Source organism: Symphalangus syndactylus, chromosome 12 (genome assembly GCF_028878055.3).
Source record: "Symphalangus syndactylus isolate Jambi chromosome 12, NHGRI_mSymSyn1-v2.1_pri, whole genome shotgun sequence".
Classification (NCBI taxonomy): Eukaryota; Metazoa; Chordata; class Mammalia; order Primates; family Hylobatidae; genus Symphalangus; species Symphalangus syndactylus.
The window spans coordinates 143,824,767-143,840,870 of record NC_072441.2 but is presented as its reverse complement, the minus strand read 5'-3'; the positions used below and the strand labels follow the sequence as shown (position 1 = coordinate 143,840,870).

At 41.1% G+C, this 16,104-nt stretch overlaps 1 protein-coding gene across 6 annotated transcripts in view; it reads right to left on the bottom strand.

Annotated features, from left to right (window-relative positions):
• Positions 1–16,104, bottom strand: part of CSMD2 (CUB and Sushi multiple domains 2) — a 645,703-nt gene that overhangs the window by 172,655 nt on the left and 456,944 nt on the right. For all 6 annotated transcript variants that reach the window (XM_055254886.2, XM_055254887.2, XM_055254889.2 and 3 more), the window contains 3 exons: positions 13,424–13,593; positions 3,740–3,896; positions 1,980–2,171 (listed from right to left, as the gene is read on the bottom strand). In XM_055254886.2, the coding sequence (XP_055110861.1) occupies positions 1,980–2,171; positions 3,740–3,896; positions 13,424–13,593 (519 nt within the window). The remainder of the gene's footprint in view (positions 1–1,979; positions 2,172–3,739; positions 3,897–13,423; positions 13,594–16,104) is intronic.

Below are 16,104 nucleotides of genomic sequence, written 5' to 3'. Positions count from 1 at the left end.
AACATTGAGAACATATAAGTCTATTCTGTCTAGTCTTCTCCCTTCTTCCCACCCCAGAGCCTTGGCTGCTTTGTTTGGGCTGCAGAGTCCACTCACCGAAGAATAAAACATTTGGATGTTTTAAGCTATAGCAGTCCTTTGTGGTAGACCATGATGAAGTCGACCACAACATGACATATACAAAAATATGCACACAATCTCAAATACACAGCCTCGCTCCCCTAGCAGGCTAGAGGCAGTCTCAATGGGGAAGGCCTCCAAGGTTCTAGTGTTAAGTCTAAGTTTAAATGCTCTTATACTGCTTGAGTGAACCCAATAAGTCCAGTCCAACTGGCATATTTGATATTCAAAGTAATCTTACAGTGAATCCTTTCTGCAAAGCAAATAATTATCTTGTAATACGAGTCATCATCCCTCCTTTTCATTTTGTGTGCTCTGGCTTGCTGGTCTGTGGCATTATACTGTTGTGTGTTTATGCAAGCATCACCCTTCCTGGCCTGAGATCTGCTCTTCTCCGTATTCCTAGTGCCTAGCATAGTTCCTGGCACATGAATGAGGGGAGATATAAAAAGAGAGATGGAGGGCGAAAGGGAAGATATGCCTGAAGACCAGGTCAAAGGCAAAGGGAGAGGAAGACCCTAAAGGCTCCATAAGGGCTACTGTTTTGGTCTGTCCACTTGCAGAGGGTCCACTTAGACCCTCCACTGTATAACAGTGTTAAAGATCCTGTGAAAGTGTAGTCATCTAGGGGAAAAGAAGCATCTGTGGCCATTAACACTTCCCACCATGCCAGTTCACACTTTCACCCTTGCACATGCTCAGTCTAGAATGTCCACCTCCCTTCCTCTCCCTCCTGTTGGTGAATTCGAATCCATTCTTCCAAGTCTCAATTGAAATATCACCTCCCATGCAAAACATTCTCATATCCTCCCAACATTTTGCACTTAACTTTTTTACAGTGCTTCTCTTATATTTTACTTAATCTGTTTATGTGTCTATTCTCCATGTTAGAGTATGGGCCCCCACAAGGGCAGTGAACAGGTTTTATTCTTCATTTATTTCTCTGCCTCCACAAATACCCAGACATACCATGTGCACCAATTCTGGCATGTGGGGCTTGGTAGGCATGTACGTGTTTTTCCAGTGGAGGTTTTGTTCTTACAAGATTAGCCAGTGCTGGCACAGATACATTGATGTTGTGGGACATGGGGAAGGGGGTGGAGAGAGAGAAAGATCCGGTTTTGGAAAGGGAGGAGGCAGGACGAAGCAGTATGGGGGAATTCACATTAGCAGGGAGATGGGTGGTAAGAGATGAAAAGGCCAGACAAACAGAATGACCAATTTTGCCTATTTTGCACTTCTGCCCCAGATCACTGTCTCTTGTCCTGTGACACATGTGTAAAGATTCTAGAGAACCTCTGATGACATTCTGGAAGAACCACAGGTTTAACAAGATGCAAGATCATTATTGCATTCTTTATCAGTGAGAGCAATGGTTGTTCTTTATCTTACTCTTTCTTTTGACATTCCTCCAGAAAAGGGAGAATGAGCCCCATTTTTCCTACAGGGAAACTGAGACCCAAAGCGGGTGGGAGACTCATTTGAGTCTTGGTGTTACAATAAGCCCTGGAACTCAAGCAAAAGCCCCATCTCTCCCTTTCTAATGGACTCTCCCACCTCATCGCTATCACCCGTGTTACAATTTTGAGGGTATGACTTGGCCGTGGTCCCACTTGCTAAATGTGCGACAAAGGCAAGCCACCCACCTGACTGCACTGCTGCATGGGTGTAATGAGGTGTGAAAGTGAAGAAGTGGAGAAGGGGTGCAGGTGAACCATGATGCCTTTTAGCAAGAGGATTCAGTCCAAGTAGATGGCCCCCAGGCCCTGGAGCATGGGGTCTAACTGGAATGAGACCAGGGCTAGAACTTGGTATTATGGGAGACCCAAGGGTTCCCTGCAGAGGAAGAGCCCTCCTACCGACACAGGTGGGCAGAGGCCGGTCCCAGGTCCGGCGCTCTCCACTCAGACACAGCAGCTCCTCACTACCCCGCAGGCTGTATCCGGGGTCACAGCTGAAGGACACGGAGCTCCCTGCAAAATGACCTTCATCATGAACCTTGTAGCCAAACTGGGGGGTTCCTGGGTCCTCACATTTGATGAGTTCAAAACCTGGTGAGGAGAGAAGAGGTAGAGTGAGTAAGACCTATTGTGGCAGAAACCATGCTTCCTCTCTTCTCTCAAACCCCACATCTTCAAGGAAGCTGTCTCAGCCACAGACCTTGGCTTCTGATGGATTCACCAGTCAGGATTTCCTCATTTCTATGCTCAGTTGAGGGTTTATTAAGGAACATTCATTTCTCTGTTGCTATATGTAGATGATTTCTGCTTTTAATAGTTTTCAGGCCTAAGGTCTGCATGTTCTATTTCTTTTGTTTGACCCCATAGCATTTTTGCTAGCAGAAGCATTCTTTTCATTTTGCTCCTTGAGACATTCTGATAAGACGCAGTAGTATGGAGAAGTCACTTTAAATGTATGTTTAAAAGCTTAGTTATGACCTGCTTAAACATACGCTGTTGAAATGGGCTGGAATAGGAAACACATTGATGTAGAGCTCCCACTCTATGGTGCTATACATGTGTTCTCTCTCATTTGTTATTCACAGGAGTCTTACAGGTGGGTATAATTATCTGCATTTTACAATGGAGAGCATTGATTCGGGAAGGTTAAATAAACTGTTCCAAACTTACACAATTTTCACATGATAGAAATGGAATTCAAAGGTGTCTCTAACTACTCTTCCACTGAACCTCTTGTTGTAACAGGCAAGGATCCGCTGCCAGGCAGCCTTGAGCTCAGGCGAGGGGAAGCCTGACTATACTCCGTGCATTATTTTCCCCAATAGCTTTATTAACGGAGATACAATTCACATACCATACATTCTCCCATCTGGTGTGTACAATCCAACGTCTTTTAGTAGATTCACAGAGTTGTACAGCCATTGCCATAATCAGCTCTAGAACATTTCTGTCACCTCAAAAGAAGTTTCATACACATGTTCCCCCCAACTCCCTCAGCCCTAGGCAACTGCCCTTTACTTTCTCACTCTATGGATTTGCCTGTTCTGGACAGTTCCTATGAAGGAACTCAAACAATATGTGGCCTTTGAGACTGGATTCTTTCACTTAGTGCAATCTTTTCAAGGGTCATCCATGTCAAAGCACGTATCAGTACTTTACTCCTTTTATTTTTTTAGACAGTCTTGCTCTGTCACCCAGGCTAGAGTGCAGTGGCACAATCTTGGCTCAGTGCAACCTCTGCCTTCTGGGTTCAAGCGATTCTCCTGCCTCAGCCTCGCGAGTAGCTGGGATTACAGGCGCCCACCACCACGCCCAGCTAATTTTTGTAGTTTTAGTAGAGACGGGGTTTCACCATCTTGGCCAGGCTGGTCTTGAACTGCTGACCTCATGATCCACCCGCCTTGGCCTCCCAAAGTGCTGGGATTACAGGCATGAGCCACTGCACCCAGCCACTTCACTCCTTTTTATGGCCAAATGCTATTCCATTGTATGAACATACCACATTTTGTTTACCCATGCATCCACTGATGGACACATATTGGATTTTAAAAGTCTTAAGAGCACATTCTTTGTATCTCATCGGCAAGCAGAAGCTCAAATAAATGAATAAAATGGGAAACCCTGACTTCCTTGTCCACACGGATGCAAGAAAGACTTACTGGAAAACTGCAGTTCAAAGCCCTTGCTGGTGTTTTCAGCATCAGTGATGAAATCAAGCCACAGACTGCTGGATGTGCTGTTCAAAGTCACCTCCATCATCTCAGAACGGCTGAATACTCCTAGCAAACGGGCGGAGTTGTTGTTGCCATCATAAACCTGGACACAGGAGAGACCCCCAGCCCAGTGTCGTCAGCATGACCTTATGTTGAACAACACTTTCTTACCCCACAACCCACACTCCTGGAGTTTAGCACTGGTAACAACTATCAGAGGCACAGTGAGTTATCAGATGCAAGGAAGATGGCAGAGGGAAGCTATCAACTGAGCAAGTTATCTCATTTTCCCTTGATGTCAGTTCTATGCTCAGCCCATCTTTAGCATGAATCTAGTCTTTGGGAACTGACTGTTATTCTAACCTTTCCAGTGGAGATCTGTTCTTGTTCCCTCAATGCCCATGTAGCACCAGCTTGCTCTTTAGCAGCCTGGGGAGGCCAGGTTTGGGTTGCCTGCTCGTCAAACCATCTGTTTCTTCAGATAGAGAGGCTGAAAATATTCATCTCTACATTGCTAAACCCTCAATCCTGTCCTTCCAGTAGATGAGGCAGCCATCCTCTCACCTGATCCCACCCCACTGTGGCAGTAGCCTGTCTTGAGCACTCTGCTGGACATCATCCCTGGGATCTAGACACCAGTGTGTCATGGTGACTTTTTCTTCCCCAAGCTCAGCCTCTGCCCCTTCCCTCCTAAATGAGGGCTCCAGCTAGGGCCTGCTGGGCTTGCCAAGGGTGGAATCGTACAGGCATCTGGCTTCCCTCGTTTCCATCTGTCCCCTGAACTTCTTAGTACCAGCAAAGACAACAATCATCAGAATAATGAACTGGCTCCCCAGGTTTCGAGGTTGCTGCTCCTTTCCAGATAATTGTACAAATAACAACAGAAGTTGTGATTGAGTGAAAGACCCCCTGGTGCTTTTGTAAATATCAAAGATGGGATCTCTGAGTGGGTGATGAATATTTGTGCATGGCACAGAATGTGATGCCAGCTGCCAGCAAAGTGGAACAATATTTCCATTGTACTATTTATGAAGCAAAGCTTCCTAAAAGAAGCCATCCTTCAAACTAACAGTGTTGTATATTATAGAGATTTGTTTAGGCTCCTGGGAGCCTGAAGTCTGTTTCCAGATCCTTGTGCAATTGCTGTATATCACTGATAGACTGAGTGAATTCCGGGGTTCCAACAGACATCAAGATAATACAAGTTCAAAGAGTTTAGCCTAAACTGTTATAAAAATATTTTTAATCACCGAAACATATGGAAATCAATGGACCAAGGCATTTATCATCAATGGAATAAGAATCATCAATTGCAATAAGAAATAATAATCACCAATTGCAATAAGAAAGACAATCAGACACCATGTGTTTCTTTCATAAAAGATATACCATCACCCACGGAGTTATCTTGCCCAAAAAATCAGACCTGATCAGATCAAGCCACTGGATCCAATTTCCAACTTACAGGCAATAAATACCGAGGACAGAGGAACATACGAAATGATACCCTGTGAGGGCCTTCAGCAAAATCCAGAGTGGAAAGTTCCACCGAACAAATGATCTGATTTCCTCAACAATTAAGTTACAAGGGGGAAAAGAAAAGAGATGGAGGGAGAAACCTATAGATTAAAAAACACATGAGACAATGAATCTAATGTGTGGACCTTATTGAATCCTGATTCAAATAAACCATAAATTTAAAAAATATTATGACATCTATGAGATAATTGGAAATTTAAACACTCACTGGATATATGATGTTATTAAGAAATTATGGTTAATTAATAAAAAGTATGATGGGAACAGGATATTTTCCTTAATTTCCAAGCATAATTCATCCTAATTCATCAAGAACAAAAATGTTATTTGCATCATTACAATAAAATATTAATTGCAGAAAAACTTATAAAACAGAATGTGCAAATAACTTTCAGAACTTACAACATGTTGGTAAGTGTCTTTCTAGGCTTTGTTCTATGCATTTATTTCCTTATATAAATTTATGTCTTTATAATTTTTTATAACAATAAGATTGAATTATAGACACTATAGGGCAACCTGCTCTTTCACTTAATATAATGTGTATATTTTTAAAGTCATTAAATATTTTTCCATAACAGCATTTAAATGGTGGCAGGAATTTCCATAATAAAAATTAACCCAATCTGCAATACAATTATTTACATATCAGTGTCCAAAATATGTGCTCTGGCACATGAGGCTCACTCAGTAAATGTATGATAAATAAACCAATATTTTCCTCTAGAATTCATGTCCTTAAATCTACCTGGAATTTATTTTGGAATATGATATACAATTCTACCTTAACTCCCTGATAGATTAGTCATTTAACCAAACTGTTTGTAAATATTCCACACACTACCAATTTTAAATCCATCTTTATCACATATATAATTAACATAATTGTATACATTTGGTTTTGTCAACTTTCTATTCTATTGCATTTGTCTATTCCTATGCATGACCCACACTGTTTTAGTTACTGTAGCTTTACAATATATTTAAATAATTAATAGGAAAAGTCCTCATCTGTCTTCTAACTTAAAAAAAATTCTCCCAGGTGTACTCTTCTAAACTTAAGAAGAATTTTCCTGAATTATAAAAAGTAAAACAAAAAACTCCAAAACAAAACTTGTGTAATTCTGACTGAGCTACATTAAATGTATGGATGGATTTGAGAAAAATGTATCTATGTGATATTGAGTCTTCCAATCCATATACATGGGGTCTAGCTCCATTTAATCAAGTTGTCTTTTATGTCTCTCACTAACATTCTGTTCTTACTCCTGGGTATTTTTATATTTTTGATTGCTATTGGGAATTGGGCCTTTGTATACATTTATTTCCTAACAATATTGCTTGATGGTCCAATTCATCATTATGCGCAGGTGATTGAGAAATCCAAGAGAATCTATGCACATCCATTACATCCAATAAAGCAGGTCAGCAAGATGGCGGGTTTCAAAATGAATACGCTAAGCAGAAAGCTTTCTATACACAATTACAAACAACGTAAGCATAATTTCTATGAATATTCCTGCATGTCCGCTTGCACACGTGTGCTTGAGTTTCTCTAGAGCATACATCTAGCATGGAAAAGCTGGTTGTGGGGATGACACATCTTCAATTTGGTTAGATATTACCAGATTGCTCTTTGAAAAGGAATACCAATTTGCTCTCTCACCAGCAACGTCTGACAGCTTTCATTGCTTTATATCCTTGCTGATACTTGGTATTTTAGGGCATTATGATGTTTTCCAATTTGATGAGTGTAAAGTGGTATCTCACTTTAATATGTAAATCCTTGATCGCCATTGAAGTTGAGCATCTTTTTATGTGTTTATCAACAGTTCTTACTTCCTTTTCTGTGAATTGCCTGCCTTTTCATACCCTCTGTGCATCCATGAGAATGAAATCTCCCTGCATTTATTTCAGTTACATCAATATCAAAATAAAATTTTATCTTCTCTCAGTTAAGATTATGCACATTTTGGAGGGCTTATTTCTAGGTGTCTTACAGTTTTTGTTTCTATTATAAATGAGACTTTCCCTCCTGATTGCAAGTTTTATTTGGCTATAGAAACACCAGAAGCTTTGTGAATTTTCTTATTGATTTTGAGTTTATTAGTTGATTGTTTTGTGTTTTTGAAACAAAAGTCACAATTTTCTATATTCCTTTCTAATTTTTATAGTTCCTTTTTTTCTTTTTCTGGTATAAATGAAATGGTATGTCTGTTCAGCACAACTCTACGTTCTATTGGTGACAGTGGAACTATTGATCTTGTTCTTGACTTTACTGAAAATCTTTAGGAAGTTTTGCCATTAAGTATAATGTTTGCTATAGGCGTTTGGTAGAAATATTTTTATCAAGTTAGGAAAGTTCTATTTGTAGTTTTACGAGATGTTTTTAAAAATCATGAGTGGGTGCTGAACTTAATCACAAGATGCTTTGGGGTGTATTAGCAGGATAATGTCTTTTTCTTTGCTAATCTGTTTATAGGCTATTAGGTTGAGCCATGAAATTGCCAATATTTTAACAGTTTTGACCTACAAAAATAGCAATTTCATATGGTTTGTCTAACAAATAACATTATGAGCTTTTCTAATTTTGACACATCCTCACATTCCTGGAATCAAACCTACTTGGTCATCTTTGTTTGTTCATTTTTTGAGGCGGAGTCTCTCTCTGTCACCCAGGCTGGAGTGCAGTGGCTGCAATCTCTGCTCACTGCAAGCTCCGCCTCCCAGGTTCATGCCATTCTCCTGCCCCAGCTTCCTGAGTAGCTGGGACTACAGGCACCCGCCATCACGCACGGCTAATTTTTTTTTTTTTTTTTTTTTTGTATTTTTACTATAGACGGGGTTTCACTGTATTAGCCAGGATGGTCTCATCTTTGTTTTAATACACAGCCAAATTCAATCTGATTTATACTCAGAATTTTTAGATCTATGATCAAAAGTGCGACTGACCTAATAGTTTCTGATTTCTGCTCTTTTTAAAATTTTTATTTTAAATTATAAATTGATAAATTACAGCTGAATATATTCATGGGGTAGAAAGTATGTTATGATTCATGAATACAATGTGGACTTAGTAAATCAAACTAACACAACCATCACCTCAAATACTTATCTTTTTTTGTGGCGAGAACATTTGAAATTTACTCTTTTAGTGATTTTGAAATGTATGATACATTATTATTTGCTATGTTCACATATATTGTACATGTAATGTGCAATACATCTCAAAGGAAAAAGAAACCCTTAATTCTTCTGTCTAATTGATGCTTTCTATACTTTGACCATCATCTCTCCATTCCCTCAATCCCCTGGTAACCATAATTTTACTCGTTGATACCAAAGTTTCTACTTGCCTCATTAAGAAAAAAATGAGCTGGGAGATGGTTCTTTATTTTTCTCTCTTCTGAACAGTTTATTGCAGGGATTAATAGCTTCTTCAAGTTTTGTTAAGCTTACCTGTAAAATAGTTAAGGCCTGGGGCTTTTGAGAGAGGATATGGGGGAATCATAATTTTTTAATGGTTATTGGTTTTTTTCAGATTTTTAAAAATATTAGTACTTTTTATCTATAAAAATTTCCATTTCATCTGAGCTTTCAGATTTCTTGGCCTACAGTTGTTCCTAAATATTTTCCTTCTTTTTTTTGAAAAAGGGTCTCAAGGACTTCATGTCTAAAACACCAAAAGCAATGGCAACAAAAGCCAAAATTGACAAATGGAATCTAATTAAACTAAAGAGCTTCTGCACAGCAAAAGAAACTACCATCAGAGTGAACGGGCAACCTACAGAATGGAAGAAAATTTTTGCAATCTACTCATCTGACAAAGGGCTAATATCCAGAATCTACAATGAACTCAAACAAATTTACAAGAAAAAAACAAACAACCCCATCAACAAGTGGGTGAAGGATATGAACAGACACTTCTCAAAAGAAGACATAATGAAAAAATGCTCATCATCACTGGCCATCAGAGAAATGCAAATCAAAACCACAATGAGATACCATCTCACACCAGTTAGAATGGCCATCATTAAAAAGTCAGGAAACAACAGGTGCTGCAGAGGATGTGGAGAAATAGGAACACTTTTACACTGTTGGTGGGACTGTAAACTAGTTTAACCATTGTGGAAGTCAGTGTGGCGTTTCCTCAGGGATCTAGAACTAGAAATACCATTTGACCCAGCCATCCCATTACTGGGTGTATACCCAAAGGATTTTAAATCATGCTGCTATAAAAACACATGCACACGTATGTTTATTGCAGCACTATTCAGAATAGCCAAGACTTGGAACCAACCCAAATGTCCACAATGATAGACTGGATTAAGAAAATGTGGCACATATACACCATGGAATACTATGCAGCCATAAAAAATGATGAGTTCATGTCCCTTGCAGGGACATGGATGAAGCTGGAAACCATCATTCTCAGCAAACTATTCCAAGGACAAAAAACCAAACACCGCATGTTCTCATTATAGGTGGGAATTGAACAATGAGAACACTTGGACACAGGAAGGGGAACATCACACATCGGGGCCTGTTGTGGGGTGGGGGGAGAGGGGGGAGGGATAGCATTAGGAGATATACCTAATGTAAATGACGAGTTAATGGGTGCAGCACACCAACATGGCACATGTATACATATGTAACAAAGCTGCACCGTGTGCACACGTACCCTAGAACTTAAAGTATAATAAAAAAAAAAAAAAAAAAAAAGAAAAAGGGTCTCAGTCTGTTGCCCAGGCTGGAGTGCAGTGGCATGATCCCTAAACATTTTCTTATTTCCATAATCTCTCCTGTATCTTTGATTATGTCCCTTTTCAACTCCTAATATTATATATTTGTGACTTCTTTATTCCTTGATCAGTTCTGCCAGTACTGTCTACTTTATTATTTTTCAAAAAAACAGTTGGTTTTGTTGACAATTGCTATTGTTTTTTAGTTTTGTTTCTCTAGTCATTTCTGCCTTTATCTTTAAAAGTATCTTTCTCCTACTTTCTTCTGATTTATTCTGTTACATTATTCAAGCTACACAAATCCTTATTTATCATTAAGTTAGGTGATATGTCACAGACTTACAGAGGTATATTAAAAGCTTCCATGATGGCTGTAACTTTATTAAATTTTTTTACATTTCCAGCGGTTTTTATTTAATTTATTTGTGCTATGTTATTTGGCACATAAAAGTTTTACTGTGGATTGATTATCCATTTTATTAATATAAAATAATCCTCTTTTTCATTTCCTTATGAGATGTGGGAGAAGTTCTCAAATTTATCTTTTAATAAACTGATTTCATTTTTCTGTGGTTTACCATCTTCCGTTCATTGCCTCCATTCCATTTTTTAATTGGGTGATCATGTTTTTCATCTCTGTTCAATCTCTCCTCATCTCCAATTGCTCTGTTTTCATTATTGCCTATTTTTGTGTCATAAATATAATATTCTCTGAAATTCTCTTAAGAATACAAATTAGGAGCTTTTAAAGTATGTTTCTTTTTTTTTTTTTATTATACTTTAGGTTTTAGGGTACATGTGCACAATGTGCAGGTTTGTTACATATGTATCCATGTGCCATGTTGATTTCCTGCTGTTCTTTGTTGCCTACAGAGGGGCAATTAGCTCTGATTCCACAGACATGTCTCCTTCTTCTAATCTATTGAATATTTACACATATCTGGTTAATGTTCTTGTTGGCACACCACAACAGAGGGAAAATGGAAACTGGGAATGGAAACTCCCAGCAGTCTTTAAGGGAGAGCAGAGGAGCTAAACTCAAAGAGGCCATAGCAGGAGCATTTCCTACCCTGGTGCTAAAGAGTGTGTGTGTGTGCGCGTGTATGTGTGTGTGTGCGTGTGCATGTGTTTGTGTATGCATGTGTGTGTGTGCAGGTGCGCATGTGCATGTTTGTGTATGCATGTGTGTGTGTGCATGTGCGCATGTGTGTGCACCACCTGGGCTCCTGCATCCTGTTAGTCCTCCCTGAACTCTGACCTAGGTTTTATGCCCCACGTCCCTCCTTCTTTCTTACCCTGACCACCTCAGAAAGACTCTCTCTGCTTATCTGCCAAGCTGCCCACCTGACCCTGAAGCCAGAACTCTGACGGTGCCGTTGAGTGTGCACGCCTACTGACTATGTCTTAGGTGCTATTCTGAATCTAGACCCCCTTAGCGAGGAAGCATGGGCACTGGCCATACTCCATATGACCTCCAGCAACCTGGGAGCCATTTCTGCTGGTTCTATCAGGTCACTTGCAAAGAACCACTGCTTATACTCCCTTTCAAAACCTGAAAATTGTAAACTATGCCTCAAAGCTGGCTTTTTGTGCTAATGGCCTTCATCCAAGAAAGCCTCTGCACTGCCCAGCTCACATTGCTCCATCTGTACCTCTGCAGAGAGGAGGTCCCTCTGGTGCTGCTGTACTGATTGCAGCCTCTGAGACTCAAATGGATGGAGAGAAGTGAAGGTCAAGGGTGATGCCTAAAGACATGGTTATTGGAAGGGCATAAAACCCTTGTCTTGTATTCTTTTGTTGGGAGACACACACTGTTTTTATGTGGGGTTGGAAAACAGAGCTTAAGAAACCAATGGGATTGTTCTATCGCATTTCAGGATATCCAGTCCCAGCCAGTGATCTTACGAGTGCATCTTCTTGGGTTCAAAAAGGATTAGGTAAGAGTGAGAAATGCATTTCAAACACACACACACACGCACGTGCGTGCACACAAACACACACACACACACGCCCCATACACCCCAGAGGACATATGCCCCGGGGGGTTGGCCGAGAGTGTCCATCATTTGTACATAAAAAGGATAGCACATTTATCACACCTGGAGATAATCTGAAAGCATGGAAATTTAATGGTTTATCTTTGGATTTTCCAGAGTCGTGGGCTCTGGTTCAACTTTTTCTAATGTAAGGACTTCTCTGGCTACGAGGAATAAAACTATATTAGAAAAAGCTAAAAACATTCCTTGGCCTAGGATGAAAATGAACATGCTTTGTATGAGGCTTTCCTTATCATTCATTTTATTAAGGCAGCTCTTTAATAAATTCTCCATGCTCAACTCTTTGATTACACAGACATACACCACACATTACTGGAGGCACTCAATCACATATTCTTTGTATTTATGCAAAGAAATACAAGACATATATGCTCAGTGTCTTAACAAATCCCTCTCTATGACCCTTTCTGTAATCCAAGTCCTATCATTTCTTTCTCTTACATATGTCTCGAACTCACTTTCTTTAACCCCACTGCCACACCAGGCCATCATCGTGGTACACTGGAGTTACTGCAATAGCCTGTTATTCAACCAAAACATATGCAATACACAAGTGCACATACACACAATATGCTGACACAGGTGTGTGCAGACACAGATCCCCAAAACCAAATAAATACATGGACACCGATTCCTACACATGTGGAAACATATTTTAAAAAGCATCTATATCCATAAATACATAGCTACACAAATGAACACACACATGCATATATATACATGTTCTACGAGCTCTTCATTATCCATGTTGACAGTCAGGGCTCAAAATGGAAAACTGGATCCATTGGCTGCTCCAACCAAACTTCTTATTATTGTTATTATTTTGAGACAGGGTCTGACTCCGTCACCGTCTGGAGTGCAGTGGCATGATCATGGCTCACTGTAACCTCAACCTCCCTGACTCAAGTGATCCTCCCACCTCAGCCTCCCCAGTAGCTGGGACGATAGGCATGCGCCACCACACCCAGCTAATTTTTGTATTTTTTGTAGAGACAGGGTTTTGTCATGTTCCCTAAGCTGACTTATTATCTTTTATTATGCAGTCAACCCATACTCAATTACACATGCATTTGATAGCAGGCAGCTTCTAAACAAACTCTAAAACCATATTCTTGGATATCCATATACCCCTCTCTTTTGGTCCTCTCTTTCTCCCAGATGAGTGAGGACAGTATCTTGGGACTCAGGAAGGAAGGAGAAAGTTTGGATCACTCACACAGAGACAAAGGAGTGAGTACTGACCAGACTACTGCATAGTGTAACACACATACTCTGAAATGGATCAATTTTACCTTGAGGACGTCTCCTTCGGAGAGTTCGAATGCCCTGGCTTTCAGCTGAATCCCCTTCCCTGGCTGGGTCTGGATGGAGTAGATGCATTCGTGATTGTTATTGTAGTTCACAGGAAAGTTGGGGGACAGCAAAGTACCCTGAGTGCCTGTGACCGAATTCCCACACTCAGCTGGAAAGAGAATCACAATAACCATAGATTAACCCCCATCAGCTGCATCCAGAAAGCAACTCACAGCTCTGAAGAACCTGACAAAGATGACAAGTCGTTTGCCTGTCTACCTGCCAAGGTGCCTGTGTGTCTGTCCAGTTGTTGGACTATCTATAGAAATGCCTCTCAAACTTTAAAAAAGAAAAAACTTCCCTACCTATGGTGCTGCCTGCTTTGTTTCTGTCTCTTGTGCAGTTCATCTGTCTCTCTCCTACAGAAACAGACGCTAACCCACCAGGCACCCTTTACAATTTCAGTGCTGTAAAGCAGCCGTGTGACATACCTATTCATATAGTAGCGTAGCAACAGAAATGATCGAGGAGGAGGTGAGGGGAAGAGGGGGGCAGTTAAGTGAGGAGAGATGAAGCCTTTCCGTATCACAGAATAGGAACTAAGAGGGGGCAAGATCACATCATAATCGCTAACCCTTATGTGCAAAACAGCACGATTGACACTTTACAAGGACCATTTCAGTCATCAGTTGCAACAGCAGCCCCATAAGGTAGGCACAATTATCATTTCTGGTTTAAAGATAAGGAACCAGGTACTCAACCACTGAGACCAAGCCTCTCTGTGGATTCACGAGGAGGAGGGGACTGAGAACTCAACCTCCTGGGTCCTGGGGAAAGTTTTTAGCAGTCTCATTGCAGCCTGTTTCATTCAACAGCTAATGAAATCACACCCTCCTCTGGAAACTGCTTCTCCTCCTCCAGAATTAGTCATTCTTTCCCCATTGTTCTCATACCTTTATTTATAGCAGTCATCCCATTTTACTTCACTTATTTGTTAACATTTCTCTGTCCTCTACTGCACTGTGGATCCTCTGGGGCTTGGTCGTGTTACTGTCTCCTTAACACCCACACAGTGTGTGGGCAGGGCAGGCTCAGGGCACGCACAGAGGGATGGGATCTTTAATAATTGGGGGGCCCCTCCCTGTTCCTTCCTGTATCTGAGCACCTCCCATATTGCACCTTGATTGCTTGCTGCCTGTCCTGTGTCCCCCACCTAAACTGTCAGTAACTTGAGGGCTAGGGTCATGTTGGATGAACCTATGAATTTCCAAGGCTTAGCCTGGATTGTCTGTAAAATAAATATTTACTGAATGAATGAATGAATGGATATGGAGTACACTGACCTCAGAAGATGTACAGTCTTAAAAATAATAATTAGGTTCCGGAAGGATGTAAATACAAGTCCAGATGGCAGGCCTGTTATTCGTGTGGACATATGGGGAATTTGGAGCATGCCTTGAATCTTTCAGGCAGCTGGTAGCAAGTCTGCTTTCTCTAAACCATCCCTCAGTATCCTTCAGTCCAGGCACAGTCTGTGGCTGGAAAAGCCCTGGAGTTGACCAAAGGGCCATTGCTTGGACCTTATAGTTAACCCCTATTACCCTAAGCCAGGAGCGTACTAGGCTGAGGCAGCATAGATGAAGCACATGGAAACCTTCAGAGCTGAACTGCTCATGGGCTTAGTTATACATCTTGTGTTTTCTCTTGTCCTAAGGCTGCTCATTAGTCCTTTGAAGATGGGGGCCACATGTCCCACCACCAAGTCCCTACTTTTCTCAATGGACCCTCCTCCCTGTGTCCTGCTCAATTCAGGACCAGCTTCAGTTTCCTAAGACTTTATATATGGCCTCATTTATTTCTCTTGGAGGAGAAATCTAACTTTACAGTACTTTTAAACTTAGTCTGTTTGCAAAACTTCCAAACATCATGATGAATGTGCTGAGATGGCTCATAAAACTCAAGGGACAGCGGTGGGCAGGCTCCCTGGGGGCAGTGGCTGCTGCTAATTTACATAGAGTTTTCCAGTATGTGTACATTTCTTTGATGATCTCAGATGAGGGTGAGGATTTGTCGGGGAGAGGGGGAGTTGCTTAGGGCCATGCATATGTAAACATTTATTACTCAGTTGTATCACATGGGCAGCCTTCTGAAGCGTCTCTCCATTTTCTCTGAGATTACTACCTTTCCCCTCCATCTAGGCAGAGGCCTGTGGTGCAGCGGGATGATCATGGACTTTGGAGTTAGACACATTGTGTCAACTCTCTGAAATTTAGTCTCTTCATCTGCCTTCATCTGGACAATAATGGCATTCTCATAAGACTGTAGAATCAATGCGTGAGATGTTATATGTAAGATAGGTAAACACAGGGGAATGGTTAGCACATAGTAGCCCCTCCACCAATGTCCCAGGTGAATCTACGTGGCTTACCTGCTTCCATCTGGAACCCTAACTGCCTGGATTCTGAGACTGGCAGAAAGCCTGAGAAGCTTATGGGAAGCATGCGTTAGCTGCCCGAGGCTCACAGCACCCTCAGAGTTCCTGATGCCTCTTGCCCTCTGCCTAATTCTCAACAGCTGGCTTCCCTTAAACATGGGCTTGGGTGTGTTTTTGGACCTCCTTCCTGGACCTGCTTCCCGCATAAGAGCTATGTGCCCCACCTCTGCCCCAGCACGAGCCTCT